The sequence below is a fragment of the Colletotrichum karsti genome (genome assembly GCF_011947395.1).
Source record: "Colletotrichum karsti strain CkLH20 chromosome Unknown Scaffold14, whole genome shotgun sequence".
NCBI lineage: Eukaryota > Fungi > Ascomycota > Sordariomycetes > Glomerellales > Glomerellaceae > Colletotrichum > Colletotrichum karsti.
Genome location: NW_024065914.1, coordinates 595,318 through 610,409, shown reverse-complemented (window position 1 = coordinate 610,409; position 15,092 = coordinate 595,318). Strand labels below are relative to the sequence as shown.

Sequence of the window (15,092 nt, the reverse complement as noted above, 5' to 3'; positions counted from 1 at the left end):
GAACGGCGCGGGGACTCGAGAGTGGCCCAACGGTCAGAACAGACTATCATGCCCTAAATTTTAAAAAACCGAACAGAAACGCTCTTAGGACGTTCCAGCCTTTTGCTTTTTCGTCCTGAGAATTCCCAGAAAAAGAAGCACCGGGAGGATGGCAAGAACGGCAAACGCTCGATAGCAACACCGGACGTTCTTCTCCCACCTGCCGAGTCTTCGTGATCTGAACATTCAGGGATACCGTTAGCATGGCCGTTGGCTCTTTGATCGCCCACTTGTGGGGTTTTCCAGGCACATCCAAGGGGGCATCCAGACCGGAGGAGGGATCTATGCTCTATCGACGATCGGGAACTAGCGGTGCACATCAGTCTTTATTTCTTCGGCTCCACGCCCACGTCACGCGGGAACCGGCAGCATCCCAGTTTGAGTCCGATCTTGGCACTATAGTTGGGTCATCTCCGCCTCACCTCTACGTGGCGGCCCGTGAAGTAATCTTTGGCTGCCGCGGGGTCCGCTGTCACACAATTGAGGCTGTCGAAAGTCACAGGTATGAATAGAACACCTCGGTGATTGGTGCAAGGGCATCTTGCGTGGTATGCTGTAATGATGTGTCAACCGATCAACCTTCTTGTTCGCGCCGGAAAGCTTGCGAAAAGATGATTGGCACTCAAGAAAATGTAGACGAACACTGAAGAATACTGTGCATCTTTGGCGGCGTTCTCTCCCTCTCGTTCGATGGTTCCAGTTGTTGTCTGGAAAGACAGCCATGATGTTTTGCCACTCGAAAACATCCCAAGTCCGAATGAGCTTAATCTTATTTATCAGTAAAGGTTTGAAATGAGCATCTATCGAGCACATGATAAAACCAACGCTGGTCATATTATCAAGTAGCCTTAATCTGTAGTGATTGATATGACAATAATTGTAGGATTATTTGCATCCAAGTTGGAGTCCTCCATAATCTTGACGAAGTACATCACAGAGAAAACAAGGACAACGCAGGTTTTTTTTGACTTCCGTGGGAGTAGTTCAGCTATTGAGTTAGGGAAGGCCATTGGATATGACCTATTAACTGTAAGGCAATGAATTAGGAGCATGTATAGGACTCCGAGTTATCAACATCAGTCCCAACGAGCTTAGCAGTCTGAGGCCAGGGGCAGAGCTTCTTCGTTCTTTTGCTTCCATCCGCCGGGGAATCGCCAAGAAGCTCCTTGGGACTAGCACCGTTCTCGACCCAGTCTACCAAAGCCTCGAGAGAATTTTGTTTGCCAGGCACTTGAGGATATGTGGATGCACCTCCGCAGTGTCCTCCGCCTACGCGCCATCTGAGTTAACCTCGGGTCGCCACAATGATTTCAAATCAACTCACCAGGAACCATGAATAGTGAAGCCCAATCTTTCCTGTCCCCCGTCACCTTCTCAACCTCCTCCAAATGCTGAATAGGCCACGTCGCAGCGTTGTACGGATCAGCCCAACCCTGAGTTACGAGCAACTTTCCACCACCGGACTTGAAAGCCGTCAAGTTAGTGCTGATCGAGTCAATCAGACTGCCGACTTTCTCATCCAGCGCGTCCACATCGCTCGACCAGTCGAAGGTAGTCCCGTTGTAGCTCAAGTCGTCGAACACCATGTTCTGCAACAGGGGCAGCGAGAATGACAGGGACAACCGACCCTCCTGAACCATCCATTCGGACTCGCTTCCAAGATCAAATCCGGGGTAAAGACTGCCGTTGGTACCGGCGCGACGTGGACCAGCATAGACTTCCTTGGCGGCGGTGAGTTGCTCCGCGGTGAGACAGGTGGTAGTGTTTGTCGTGGATGCAGGACAGGCGAGTTTGTTGAGGTCAAAGGTGCAGCTGAGGGGGTTCTCCAGCACACGATCAGCAACGCCGTCGAGCGTGTCGCATTCGTCGAGAACCGCGTTGCGGATGAGATTCAGTGATTCTTGGGGCAGAAAAGCCGAATCCTAGACTTTGGTCAACAAACAAACCAGCTGAGGAGACCTTCGAGAACTTACCAGCGTCACTTGCTGGTTCCAGAGGAACGACAGCGCGAGGTGCGAGTACCAGTTTCCAGGACACCCAGCAACAATGCCATCAAACAGCTCGGGATGATACTCGGCAAGCGCGAAGCCCTGAGCACCACCGGTAGAGCAGCCCTTGTAATAAGCGTGCTCGGGAACCTTCTCATAGTAGAGACCGGCGATTTCCCTCGCGGGAGGCGTGAAAAGAGCAATCGAATTCCTGATCCATGCAAGAACTTGGTTGCGGTCGTGGAGGAAGGGCAGACGAATTCCTCCCGGGTAAGCATCCCCGCCGTTGTTGTCTTCCGCTCTGTGGCCGCTGTCGCCGCCCGCAGTCGCGTATCCCTTGTTGGCATTCTCTACCATGGCGGCGTAGTCAATCTTCCCCGCCAGACCTCCGTTACCTGTGTCGCGTGAGACAGAATTCAGCCGACGAGCATCATGGCTTAAAGCTTACCGACAGCAAGAAACCTTCCATTGTATGAGCTCGCTTCCGGGAGCCAGACTTCAAAAAGAACCGTATTGTTCTCCGGGTACGGAACGGTGCCGTTGACTCTGCAAAATGAAGCCGAGTTGAAAACGGTTGAGATGTTGAGTGTGTTGGCTGGAACGAGGGCAGACTTCACCGACGTCAACCCCGGCACCGACTCCTTCACTAACTCCGCCAATGAGTCGCAACTTGGGCTGCGGACAGACAGGGCAGAGGTTGACGATGGCAAAAGCCATGCGGCCAGAGCTAGAGCGGTCAACATGATGTAGATGATTAGTTCCCAACGCCGTCTAACCCTAGGCTCAGTAAACATCTCATGAGCCGGCGCTGCGGCTTCCTTTTTGTATTCCCTCATCTCAATGAAGCTGTCGGTACCTGGGAAGGTGGGTATCCCTCCAAATGCCGGGCTTCTCCGCAATGTGCGGTACGAGCTGCAACTTTTTCTTGAGGAGACAACTTCGTCAGAGCAACTGGGTCTCTTTTCGGCCGTCGGCGCCGAAGCCGAGGGATGACTTTTGCCCGACAATGAGCAGAAGACAACCGAGTTCTTTTTCCGAGAGAAACAATGAGCCAGTCAGAGTCTCTCGTGCCAACCCCGCAAAGAGGATCTGGGAGTTGTGAAGGTTGCTGCAAGGAGTCGATCACAGCATCCTCGGTCGACGGCGCCGAAGGCCGCAGACCGCCTGTGGAACGAATCAAGCTATGGGGCTTGTAGGGTCGAAGGAAAGAAAAGGTCGTTTTGTGCAGCTGAAAAAGAAGCATTTCTCCGCGTCGAGGCAGTTTCTCCGCGTTAAGGTGTCACTGTGGGCGGGCCAGATGCGCATTGATGGCGGGGTAATTGTTACCGGCTTTGCGGTTCTTGGAATGGTATGTCCCACTTGCAAACCAAACCGAGCAACTGTAGCCACCAGCTTTTATGGAATGACGTAAATTGTTTTCCGCTGATGATCCGGCGTGTGATAAGTTTGTCTCGGTCAAAAAGTCGCTGCTGAAATTCAGGGCCATGTAGTTGCAGAGCCGAATCTCAACTCTCTGGGGACACTTACAATCACAAAGTCTCTGGCTCAAGCCGAATCATGTTCTAATCCGCAGAAGCTCGTGACTCGACTGGGCTTTCAATAAAATAAGTTGGATAGAAAGCTCTCGAATAAGAAATGTGCCATTACAATGCCGGCCGTCATGCTTCTCTGCTTTAAGTCTATGTAATCTACCTTCTCGGCCCTTTTCAAGCATCTCGAAATGGGCTTGGGGTATCGATCATTCCCAGTTCACATTAATCGTCGATATCCAAAGCCTCAAAAACCAAACACTTGCACTCCTCCAGAAAACCCAAAACATCTTGAGCTTCATGCCAAGCGTCGTTGTACGCAGCCGCCAGACTCAACTCGCCGCGGTGCGTGATCAAGAAACAACCGTACCCATTCGACATCTCATCACCTGTGACCCACGGTCTGTACGTCTCGATCCGGCCCAAGAGTGGCGGTATGATGGCATCCACCTGCCCCAGACTCGACATGGAGGCGGAGGGAAATTCCCGAGGCGGAGGCCCTGGTAGAGGCTTCTTAGGAGGTTTGGGCAAACCCCCTAAGAAGCCGGCCCAAATGTGAGGTGCCAGTTGGCCCTGTTGCTTGTCATTGCGCACAAACAAATACAACTCTTGAACGTCTGAAAGAACGCGCAGGAACTCCTCTTTGCAGCCCTCTCGATCGCTTGGCTTCGATGCAGCGGACGGCACATCGATCTCCACCGTAGAGCCTCTTGACGATCCCGAGTGGTAGGCCGATACAGCATGTGCGGGTGTGCTGTAAGGATCCTTGCAGAAAGGGCGTTCGTTGATGAGGAGATCAAAAACATGCTTGAGTCTCGTTGGTTCCGCCGGCTTTTCTAGCCGATTTCTGAGAACGAGAGGGATCGCAGCGTGAAAGACGTGGGTGACTGTAGCCCCAAGACTCTTGCAGACTACCAACAGCTTGGCGACGGAAGCCTGGTTGATGACAATCTCAACACGTTGGTGTTTCCCAGGCACTTGAGTGGTCTTGTTGCGGAACGATAACGGCAGTTGAGGCAGTCGACTGAAGCCGATACCCTTGCCAAAATACATGTGCTGTTCGTGCATCAAGCTGATTCTCTCTTGAATATCTGAAGGCGGAGATGGTGGAACTGCTGCGGCGATCCGATACGGGGGACTCAGGTTGGCGGTTTCGGAACCATCTAGTGGTGGTGATAGGCTGTAGTCAGAACCGCGGTCGAGAGCCTGTGACAAATGGCGAAGAAAGTTTCCCAGTAGTAGAAGAGTTCCTGTACCGTCGATAATGGAGTGAGAACCTCGAAATACTAAGTCACGCCTGACGCACGTGTTTCTTGCACTTTCAGCGCCGACAGAAGAACGAGTGACCACGAACATGGTCGGTAACTCCGGGGTTGGTGGATCCGAGTTGGCGAACTCGACACCAGAAGAATGTGTGTCGATGAATACCAAAGTTGACCGTATCCATTCCTTTCTCTCCTTCTCATTCCTGATAGCTGAGTATTTCTTGGTGAATCTGTCGGAATCAAAGTTGTAGTCTACCCAGGATGCGATGGTCGGGTGGTCCTGCCGGATGGCACACCATGCTTGCACCATAGCGTAATGGACCTCCCGCTCAGCGCCTTCGGTCGTAGTTGAGTCCGTCTCGATCTCCAACGATACGTGCCCAGTGACTTCGAAGGGCCGCCGACCGTTGATATCATGAAGCCAGCCGACCTGTTCCCAATAACGCTCCGTCTCATCAAGATCGCGCTCCCACTCATGCTGTGTGGTCTGTCGCCAGACAAGCATTTCGTAGTCGATTACCATTGAAATGAAGTTTGCTAATATCTTGTTCCGAGTTGTGTATATCTTGAGCAAGTAAGACAAAGTTTTGAAGTGACTAGGCGATTTTGTTTTCGATTGACGTATCAAAGCTTACAATAGCAGAAGAGCGAACTCAATAGAAGGGCCCATGGACTCTTATATTTCTAATCGATTTCATTTTTACTTCGTCTTTCAGATATCGTGACTGCACATGTTCATAGTCAGAAATCGAGTAATTACTCCCAACGGCTAGTCCACACGCAACCTGCTGACATGGATCCACACTGAATCGCGGGAACTCATGCAACTTGCTGACAACCCAGGCACGATGTTTCTTCGTGTACCTGGATCACAATTCACCATCTCAACTTGTATTAAAACCGAGTGATAATATTATGGAGAACAACAACAAAAAAGAGTATATTGACACATATGTTTCTCAGAGCAGGCAGTAACATCTCTTAGATCCGATCTCCGAGATCATGGCTGACATCACATCCTGTGGAGCCCCGGGCTTTACCGCCCCCACGCTCCTGGCACGATCCGCTATTCCCTCCCGCGCCCCGAACCCGGTCTCGCATCATCTTCGCCAAGAACACAACCATGTCTTCTTCGGTACAGCTACCGCCGCGAAAGCGTCGCAAGACACAACTGGCGTGTAATCCGTGCCGCACCCGCAAGTCCGGCTGCGACGGCGTTCGCCCGGTATGCTCGACGTGCAAGTCGAGGGGTCTGCAGCAGCAGTGCGCGTACCAGGAGTCGGTGCTGCACGCGTCGTCGAGACCGTGAGTTATTCTACCTACGTCTTCCAGCTCCGCGTACGAACAACTCTAAGTACTGATCTAGGACGTTATCAGAACTTCAACGGAGGTTAGAGAGACTCGAGGGGTCCCCTCTGCCTCAAGATGCCAGTCCCGTCGCAGGCTCACCAATACCGGGCTCGGGATCTCCGGAATCAACCATGTTGCCGCCAATAAGTGCCGTAAGGGAAGCTCCATACGAAACAACTGATTTGGCGCGAGATACAAAGTTGAAGGAGCGATCTTCCCTCAATCCGCAGCGTCAAAACGACTCTTTGACACGCAATGATGACGAGACCATCTACGGGCCGTCATCGAACATTTCATTCTTGCGGCAGGTCACGCTTGCAGCAGACCCGCATCAAAAAGACAACCAAGAACCAAATGATCATGAAGATGAAGCCGCCGATAGCGCGCCGACCGTACTCGGCTTCTCGACGGCACAACCCCGGAGCCCGGATCCGCTGCCCGAGCCGATTATGCTACCCGAAAGATGGCTAGCCGACAGCTTGATGAGCTCATCTTGGGAATTCGTGCACCCGGTATTTCCGATCCTTCACCGGCCGTCATTCATCGCTTCGTATGAAGCCCTTTGGCAGCCGTCAAAGGGTCGCCCCAAGCGAGATCCCAAAGACGTCGTATTCCACGCGACGCTGAGCATTGTTCTCGCTCTGGGATCGCAACGGACCGAACAGATATCGAATGCAGAACAAGAAGACCTGGCTGACAGGTTCTACAAGCAATCTGTCAAGCTCATTTCGGTTGATACGCTCGACCATTCGTCCCTGCAGGTCGTCCAGCTCCTTCTACTCCGAGGGGTTTATCTGCATTACACATCCTATGCCGATCGTTGCTGGAACACCGTCGGCGTCGCCTTACGAGTAGCCCAGGGACTCGGCTTGCATAACGAAGGCGACAAGGCGACTGAGACCAACCAGGTTAAGCGAGAGATGAGGCGGCGTGTTTGGCACTGCTGTATCACATTGGACCGGTACGTCTTTCTACAGACTATCATGATATCCTGTCGTCGGGTTCTCGACTGATACGCTGATGCCGTACTGCCAGACTCACTGCAACAACATTCGGGCGACCAGTCCTCTTGTCGAGGAAACACTCCGTCCCAGCACCGGCTGCCATTGACGACGAGCACTTATCCGAAACCACCGAAGCAGCCCAGCCTCTCAACCGCCCGTCATATTTGGCTTTTTTTGTTCACTCACTACAGCTCTTTGATCTTTTGAACGAAATCCTCGCCAAGTTCTACACGGACGGCGATCATGCTCTAGAACATAGAGCTCATGCTCTCAACGATGTTCTCCAGCTCTCCTCGAAACTGGATGACTTGAATGACGAGTTACCCATTTATCTTAGGGAAGACAGTAGCTTGGAGGGGTTCAGCGAAGACGTCAGGTGTTGCCTACAGATGCAGGCAAACATCCTAAAGTCAAGGTTCGCATCCATCATTCCGGTAGATACCAACATGGACTTACATCAAGACAGGGTTTTGTGGATTCGTCTTCTCCTATTGCGACCGTTGCTTCTCGCAGAGGCCAGGCAAACCACCAGAGCACCGAGGACATCGCTTGATTCATCGACACTCCGTGACAGCTTTGGACATGCCGCAAATATTCTTTGCGTCACCACCGCACATGGGGTTCTCCAAGAGCTCCACGGCAAGCTGGGAAGTGTCCGTCAGAACTCGGCCTGGCATGTCTTGCTTTGTAAGTCATCATGTAGACAGCTCAACAGGCCAGACTAACAGCAATTCCAAAGTCACCTTTGCAGCTGCATCTACTCTAGTCGTAGCTACCCTATGTCCCGGCCTCGACGTTAGCTTCGATACGGAGCCGACAAAGACGTCTTGGGATCGGGCGCTGACGATCTTCGACTTCCACAAGAAGCACGTCTCATCGGCTTCAAGGGGTATCGAGGTCCTGCAGAAGTTCCGAGAGTCCGTCGCCGCCGTGCCCAGACGGTCAAAGGGCGGTCCCGCAGGTATGCAAACTAGCCCCGACGTCTGACAAAACTCGGCCGCTCGCTGACAATGGCCAAACAGAACCACCTGATGCGCCTATTCAGGAACAAGGAGATGCCTTGCTGCCTTTTAGCTCGGTCCCAGGCATGAACCAGACGCCTCTGGCGCAGGACTTTGGGGACTTCCTCAACTCCGACCTGCTGAACGAGAGTTGGTTCAACACACAAGGCATAGACTTTAGCAACTGGTCGATCTTCCAATAATATACACGTCACAGCATCGGATTTCATCGTTCAAGATTCTCTATTATTTCAGTACTCAATGCCATGTCGCTTACCGCGCTATCAAAACGACTCATTGATCTAATCATACATCCGAATCCTTAGGAAACAGGAGCCTCCGAGTCGTGGAACTTCCCAAGCTTAAGCAACTGCCGGGCATTATCCCGTCCAATCTTGCGGTAGTTCTCAACACCACCCACCGCCTCCTTCACCTCCTCGGCCTTCCCATCCCACCACGCAGAGCAGTTCTCGATCGTCTCGTACGGGTAATCGACGCTGAACAAAACCCGGTCGGCCCCGATCTCGTCCACCACATACTTGAGCGTGCGCGTGGAGAAGAACCCGCTCGTGGTCACCCAGATGTTCTTCTGGAAGTACTCCTTGATGGTTTTCTTGCACATCCCGTCCTCGTTCCCCTCGTCCTTGGCAATCGGCTTCTTGACGTCCTCGAACCAGTGGTTAATCCGCCAGAACTCGGGCACCAGGTGCTCGCCCAGGTGGCCGACGATGATCTTCAGGTCCGGGAACCGGTCGAAGACCCCGTTGGAGATGATGCCCATCAGGTGCAGGTTCACGCCGTTGGCGAACGACAGCGGCGGGCCGATGAGGTACTTGCGCTGCGCGTACAGCTTCTCGTACACCACGTCGGCGGGCGCCGCCGGGTGGATGTACACCGGCACGTCCAGCCCCGTGACGACCTCCCAGAAGGCGTCGTACTCGGGCTGGTCGTAGAACAGGTACGTCTCCCCGCCGGGCCCGGCGTGCTGGAAGTCGCAGAGCAGCGCGCCGTGCATGCCGAGCTCCCGGACGCAGCGCGTGAGCTCGCGGCCGGCCTGCGCGGGGTCGTGCATCGACAGGCACGCGAAGGCGCCGAGCTTGTCCGGGCGGGCCTTGATCTGGTCGTACGCCCAGTCGTTGACCTCGGTGGCGCGGCGCTCGGCCTCGGCGCGGTCGGCGATGCCCTGGATCCCCGGGACCGTGAGGGAGACGATGGTGTAGCCGATGCCGTGGTCGTCGGCGAGCTGGACGCGCTCGGTGTTGAGGTCGCTGATCTGGCGCATGTAGCGGTCGCGGTCGGTCGGGTTGATGTAGAGGGATGCTTCGCGGCGGGACTTGGCGTCCATGCCGGTCATCTCGTAGGCTTCTTCGAGGGCGATCTTGCCGAGCATTTTGATGGGTTGTTTGGTGGTTAATTAAGGTGGGAGTTGAGTTGTTTGGGGGGGCTTTTTAGATATTGTGATGTCGTTTGATGAGGTCTAAGAAGAAATCTAACTTCTCATGGCATCGTTAACGATACTTATACTCGAACATCATTCATCAAAACTCGTGAAGGCCATGACCTCCGCGGAGCTGGAACCGCATCCGCACATCCCGAGATGTGCAGAAGACATGACGTCTGACAAACATGTGAGGAATCTTCAAACCAACCCGGACTTTCATTCCAAGGCTGAAAGACTGGAGTCGTGACAACGATCTGATGGCGGCATCTCCAATTTTGTGGCGCCGACGTGCCCAGGTTTCCGGATTCCGATGCTGCCGCCCAATAGGAAACGCGCGTTATCTCCGCGCGCTGCTCCGGAAACCTTCGGGGAGATCGTGTCCTTCCGGCCGCTGGCGTCATAGGGGGCTCCGGAGTGGGTCTTCCCGGGCCAAGAATCGAGAGAGCTCAACGTAAGACTTTTGTATGAGGTTCGGATACGGCACGGAGCTGGGAAGAGAGGCTGCGGAGTGATTGTTTAGCACTGAATCCCAGGTCGAGATGTGGAAAGCCCAGACGGATTCTCAACTCACCACTAAGGCGTTAATACCGGCAGAACCTTCGGAATTGTGACCGTAGATGGCCATTCGAAGTCTGAAGTAGATTCCAGAAAACTCAGAGAACTTACTTGCGTACATGATTTTAAACAAAATATACATGGCCCCGTCATTTTCGTTGAAGGTTGTCTGTCTATTTATTCTTCAGTTGACCTCAAATCAAGCTCAACACGAAAACTTGAGCATGTTCGGTTGTAGCACGAAAGTGTTTTTTCAATCACATCCAAACAAGCCACCAGAGTCGTAACTACATCGTAGCCTAAAACCAAGTCCAGATCATACATAATACGCATGCCCTACGATGCCTTCGATCTTCCAGTGCAGTGATCTACCAATACGCCGAGCCAAGTCACATTCACAGAAGCGCTCAATCTAGTCTGCAGGCTACAAGTGAATAAAACAATGTGAAAGTCCATAATCTACATGGACCTCGATTTACCTCCTTGAATGACAGGCAAAAATGCAGGCGAACAAGCTGAACCTCCACAGGTGAGACCACGCATCCTCAAGCGAAAGGATCCCGGGAAACATTCCACACGTCTGCCTACCTACCAAAATAGGCAAAACAGCATTCCAAGCGAGGGCCCCCCCTTCACCTTGTCGATCTCGGAACGTGCCGACCGTCTGAAGACTTCACCATCAATCCGTTACTATTCTGCATGCACGACTCCCATCATCAAACCCAAGCCAAGACCAAGGGAAAATAAATCACCCGAAGATATCAATCCCTCTGTACTGCCATTTGACGAAGAACAGCTTGCGCGTCGTCACGTCCAACAGGCGCTTCACAAACAATCGGAACACACACAACACTGATCGAATGCTGACGTGTGTATTGGCCGAGCTAAGGCGCCTCCTGCAGGAGGAGCCTACTTTTCTTGGTCGCGTCCGGCGAATCACCTCGTGCAGCAAGTGAGGGGTTGCGTGACACAAGTGCGCTTGGCGGCTTCTCGACGTCGACGGGGGACAGAGGGACACGCTTTTAGGCAGCATCTGTGGTGAGCAAGCGAATCCGCCTGATTGCGGGGAGTGAGTGATGGTCAGATTGCAGCGCGGGGATGAGCTCTCGCGTGTCTGCCTGCGAGACCCGGCCAAAAGAGAGTCAGCTCGCGTGGAAGCAACTGAGGTGAGGAGTGTTGCGCTATCCATTTATTTATGCTTCTTATTCTTGTGTTTCTTTTCCAATTTACCATGATCCTCCCGAGCTCACGCTCCAGCTTCTCTCGCTCCTAATTGTACTCTCGTCACTGTGACAACCCTCAGGGTCAAGATCGTCCATCTCCCCAATCGTGACGCTGCAAGTTGTGTAGCCCGCGTATGCGTAGCTGTTGCTGTAGCAATCTTGATAGTTATGCTCTTGGGACTTGACCATTTCCTCCTAGGCGGCCATGATTTGGGTGTTGCCATCCTCGAAAACCCTCACACGCGGTTTCTGGGGCAGAAGTTAGCATAGTTACACCACAACTAAGCAAAGGGCGAAAGGAGGACAAACAGGATCGATGTCGTGAAAGCCATCAAAGCGGCAATGGGCATGCTCGCATCCCTTAAGCCAACGACAGTGATGACCAAGCGTGCAGTTGACGTCGTCGCAGGCGGACATGTTGCTACAAGGAATTCCGCGAGACTAAGTAGAAGAAGGGAGTTAGATTAGCTCCGCAAACAACAGCATTTCCATGTTACGCTAGACTCACCTTCTGCTTGAGTACCAGGAGTTCTCCCGGACTCAGTCTCTCGCCGTGAGAGTACCCGCAATCGTCCCCATTCTTGCAGTTGTTGTGTAGGTGGAAGGCGTTGCAGACGTTGCCTAGCTTATTCATGCGGTCTTTAAACCGCTTCTCGGCGGTCGGATCGGTGCGCGGAAGCGCCTCGTCGACGCGCTGGCTTTCGGCATTGAGAAGGTAGTACTTTTTGGGAGCAGTCTTTTTAGATGAAATGTCGATCGTCTTGGGCGCGACGGACTTGGTGAGGGTAGACCAAGAGGTGGGCGTCTGAGCACCGCCGCTCGAGGACGGACTAGTGACGCGAGGCGGCTGGCTCTCGTTTGTGTTGCTTCTCAGTAGCGCACCGCCATTACCGTTGCTGGCGGAACCGTTTGGCTGAGTGAAACTAGTCGGCGGCGGCAGTGGCTGCATGCCGGCGGTCGCGGTAATGGTCGACACGATTGTTCGTTCGACTCTGTCGGGCAGCTTCTCGGTCCTGAAGACGGACTTGAAGCTGATTCTATGAAAGTTCAAATGCTTGAATCCTTCCTCGGCCGGAGTAGTCTCAATAAGTGTCAGGCGTGGGTTAACGTTGGGATCGAGGTTGTAAGGCTCCAGAACAGGCAAATAACCGTTATCGTGACAGGGACCGAAGAAGATGTGCTTGCACTGGGTGACGCGAACCATGAGACGCAGCATCTCGCGGATCTTGTGGTCGGCAGACTCCTTGCCCGAGCCGACGTCAATGAAGCTGAAAAGAGGTTGTGAGCGGCCAAACCCGCGACCGAAATCGGCCAGGGTGCGCTCTGCGACAGTGTTGGGGACGATGCCGGAGGCATGGAGCTTTTTGGCAAGACCATCGAGGTTAAGTACGACCTGGACAACAATGTTCCAATCCTGGCTTGCCGTCTGAGGGTAGGCGTCGGTAACGTAATTTCTTATCTCATTGCTCAGGAGATAGCCAGCTCGAGCACCGCCGTCGGCGCCGGCTCTGAGCAGAGCGTCCTGGAAAACGGCACCATCTCCGTCGATAATAACGAAAACAAAAGGATTAGATTCCTGTGATACGTCAGTGCCTTTCCTGCAACTGAGAGAAGATAGGGAAGGAGTGCGACAACTCACGCTAGTCTTGCTTAACATCTGAACCTCTCTGTCGGCCTTTTGCGCCTTGGTTTGCCACATGCGACGAGATTCGACCTCGTTACTGTAGTCGTCGCATTTTTCCAGATAATCTCGCTGCAGACGCTCATAGCGGACTAATATTTCCTATGCGTCTCGAAGTCAGAAATCACATCATATGATTTTAGGACAGACTGCTCAGGCTTCGTTGGGGCAGGTAAGGGGAAAGAACGGATGGCCATCTGAAAGATAAGACGTAGCCCGGGTCCAGAATCAAAATGCTTACCTGAATCATCTGATCGCGGTTGTAATCATGCTGCCGGAAGAGTTCCAGCTGCTGGATATATTTGGACAGGTCATTTTGGCCGTCCATAATGTTGGCTCCGTTTGGTTCGGTCCCCGCTGAGTGCGTCCGTAGAAACCCCCCTGTGCGATGCTCGATGCGAATGACTGGTATCGGAATGTTTTTCTAGCTATGTAGCGATTGAGCTTTGGCGATAATTCGCTGGTGATGATGTACTTTTTTGTCGCTCCCGGTGGCCGAAAAGGTGAGATGAAGAGATGAAGTTGCGAAGGTTTTGACGTTTGGACGGGCGGGACCCAATTACTTAAGCTGTAAGGTGGAGATCGGGCTGGGATTGCAACTGCCTTTCAGGCCATTCAGAACGTGGTATTTCCATTGTTCTGGGGGCAGGAAGCCCCCGGGGGGCCATCGGCTCCTTCCCGGTGTAAAAAGGCTTTGACCTCAATGCTGATTTCTCGCTGTTTGTGCTCACGGACGGCGCTCCAGCCAATAAAGGCATCGTCTTTAGGCTTGTTTTCGCATAAAGCGGGGACATGCAGGGACGACTGCTCACTCATCACAACGTGGCACTCATTCTCTTGATGAAAAAAGACAACCAAACTCATGGCTTTGTATTATTTGTCTATTGATTTCTTTCAATACGTCTCTCTTATGAAAGCTGTTAAGACATTTCATGTGTCTTTTGTGTCTTATCAGTTCATGCCCAAGCGTAGACCAGTTTCTAGAATTTTCTGTCTCAGAATTGCCTGGCTTTGGCCTCTGGATGATCTGAACCTCAGACGCCCGGTTTATCTCTGACGTCCGGAGGCTACCAAACAATGACATCAACCACCACTGAATGATAGCGACCACAACAAATATAGATAGCATTCTTCTTTCGTTTGTTTATGGCTCGCAGCTTTCTCAGGCATCACAGCCCAACTTTAGAAACTGGGACACATTTATATAACATCCCTGTCAAGGTTGCAAGGATTTACAGCATTTCTTCATAAGCTGAGGTAGTGACAAAGAAGGATATGCATCTGGAGCACAACCTAATTGGTTTTTCATTAATTCCAAATCTCATATAGGATTAATCACTGAGATCTTCCCAAGCAGCGTGACTCACTCACATAAGCCTTCGCTTGCTAGTTGAAGCAGTACATGTAATGATGTGACCACCCGCAGAGGTTCTCAAAAGGTAGCATGCATTCATAGATAAATGAGTTGGCATCATTGAGTTGAGGTCGTATTCAATGGAACAGACTGCTTTCCGTAGTAAGAAAAGGGAGAGAAAATAGACATTCACCACCAGCCACCTGGCAGATGACACTCAATTAGAGTACCCAGCGCGGTCGGATCCATGTTTGAGAGCTTTATGATTCAACACAACCAATCTTTAATTCACTGAAAAAACTGACGGGTGAATCCAAAGCCTTCAAAGTCTCCATTTACCCTTACGCTCCCAAGAGTCGAGTCTATATAATATTAGAACAATTGCCACAAATCCTCATCTCTTATCAAACCAAAACGTCAAAATCGATCATCACATCCACAAGGCCAAACGTACCTGCTCTCCGCGCCTTGCTTCACACCAAAACATTGCAACCCCAACAGAAATCGTTTGCCTCTTCTCTCCAGTAGTCATCATGTGCTTCGGATCTGGCGACGGGAGCAGCAAAAACAGAGGGAAGAATGTCAGAAGAGCTACGAGATCGTGAGCAGAGGAATAACAACATCGATATCCTCTTCTACTCTTAAGAGAAGGAACAACACAG

General features: G+C 52.2%; 5 protein-coding genes across 5 annotated transcripts; 1 reads left to right on the top strand and 4 right to left on the bottom strand.

Annotated features, from left to right (window-relative positions):
* Positions 1-1,081: 1,081 nt before the first annotated feature.
* On the bottom strand, positions 1,082-2,770 carry CkaCkLH20_05124 (feruloyl esterase; the record flags this gene model as incomplete). The annotated part of the gene is made up of 4 exons (XM_038887843.1): positions 1,082-1,308; positions 1,364-1,961; positions 2,013-2,422; positions 2,476-2,770. 4 exons carry the CDS (start codon positions 2,768-2,770, stop codon positions 1,082-1,084), a joined length of 1,530 nt encoding a protein of 509 aa, XP_038746885.1.
* Positions 2,771-3,781: 1,011 nt separating this feature from the next.
* Positions 3,782-5,344, bottom strand: CkaCkLH20_05123 (uncharacterized protein; the record flags this gene model as incomplete). The annotated part of the gene is made up of 1 exon (XM_038887842.1): positions 3,782-5,344. The coding sequence occupies one exon, from the start codon at positions 5,342-5,344 to the stop codon at positions 3,782-3,784; it is 1,563 nt and encodes a 520-aa protein (XP_038746884.1).
* Positions 5,345-5,944: 600 nt separating this feature from the next.
* CkaCkLH20_05122 (transcriptional regulatory protein) lies at positions 5,945-8,379 on the top strand (the record flags this gene model as incomplete). The annotated part of the gene is made up of 7 exons (XM_038887841.1): positions 5,945-6,126; positions 6,188-6,323; positions 6,372-7,132; positions 7,207-7,590; positions 7,642-7,862; positions 7,915-8,136; positions 8,198-8,379. The coding sequence occupies 7 exons, from the start codon at positions 5,945-5,947 to the stop codon at positions 8,377-8,379; spliced, it is 2,088 nt and encodes a 695-aa protein (XP_038746883.1).
* Positions 8,380-8,498: 119 nt separating this feature from the next.
* CkaCkLH20_05121 (uncharacterized protein) lies at positions 8,499-9,566 on the bottom strand (the record flags this gene model as incomplete). The annotated part of the gene is made up of 1 exon (XM_038887840.1): positions 8,499-9,566. One exon carries the CDS (start codon positions 9,564-9,566, stop codon positions 8,499-8,501), a length of 1,068 nt encoding a protein of 355 aa, XP_038746882.1.
* Positions 9,567-11,590: 2,024 nt separating this feature from the next.
* CkaCkLH20_05120 (c-x8-c-x5-c-x3-h type zinc finger protein) lies at positions 11,591-13,404 on the bottom strand (the record flags this gene model as incomplete). Its single annotated transcript, XM_038887839.1, has 4 exons — positions 11,591-11,644; positions 11,904-12,971; positions 13,035-13,178; positions 13,318-13,404. 4 exons carry the CDS (start codon positions 13,402-13,404, stop codon positions 11,591-11,593), a joined length of 1,353 nt encoding a protein of 450 aa, XP_038746881.1.
* Positions 13,405-15,092: the final 1,688 nt, after the last annotated feature.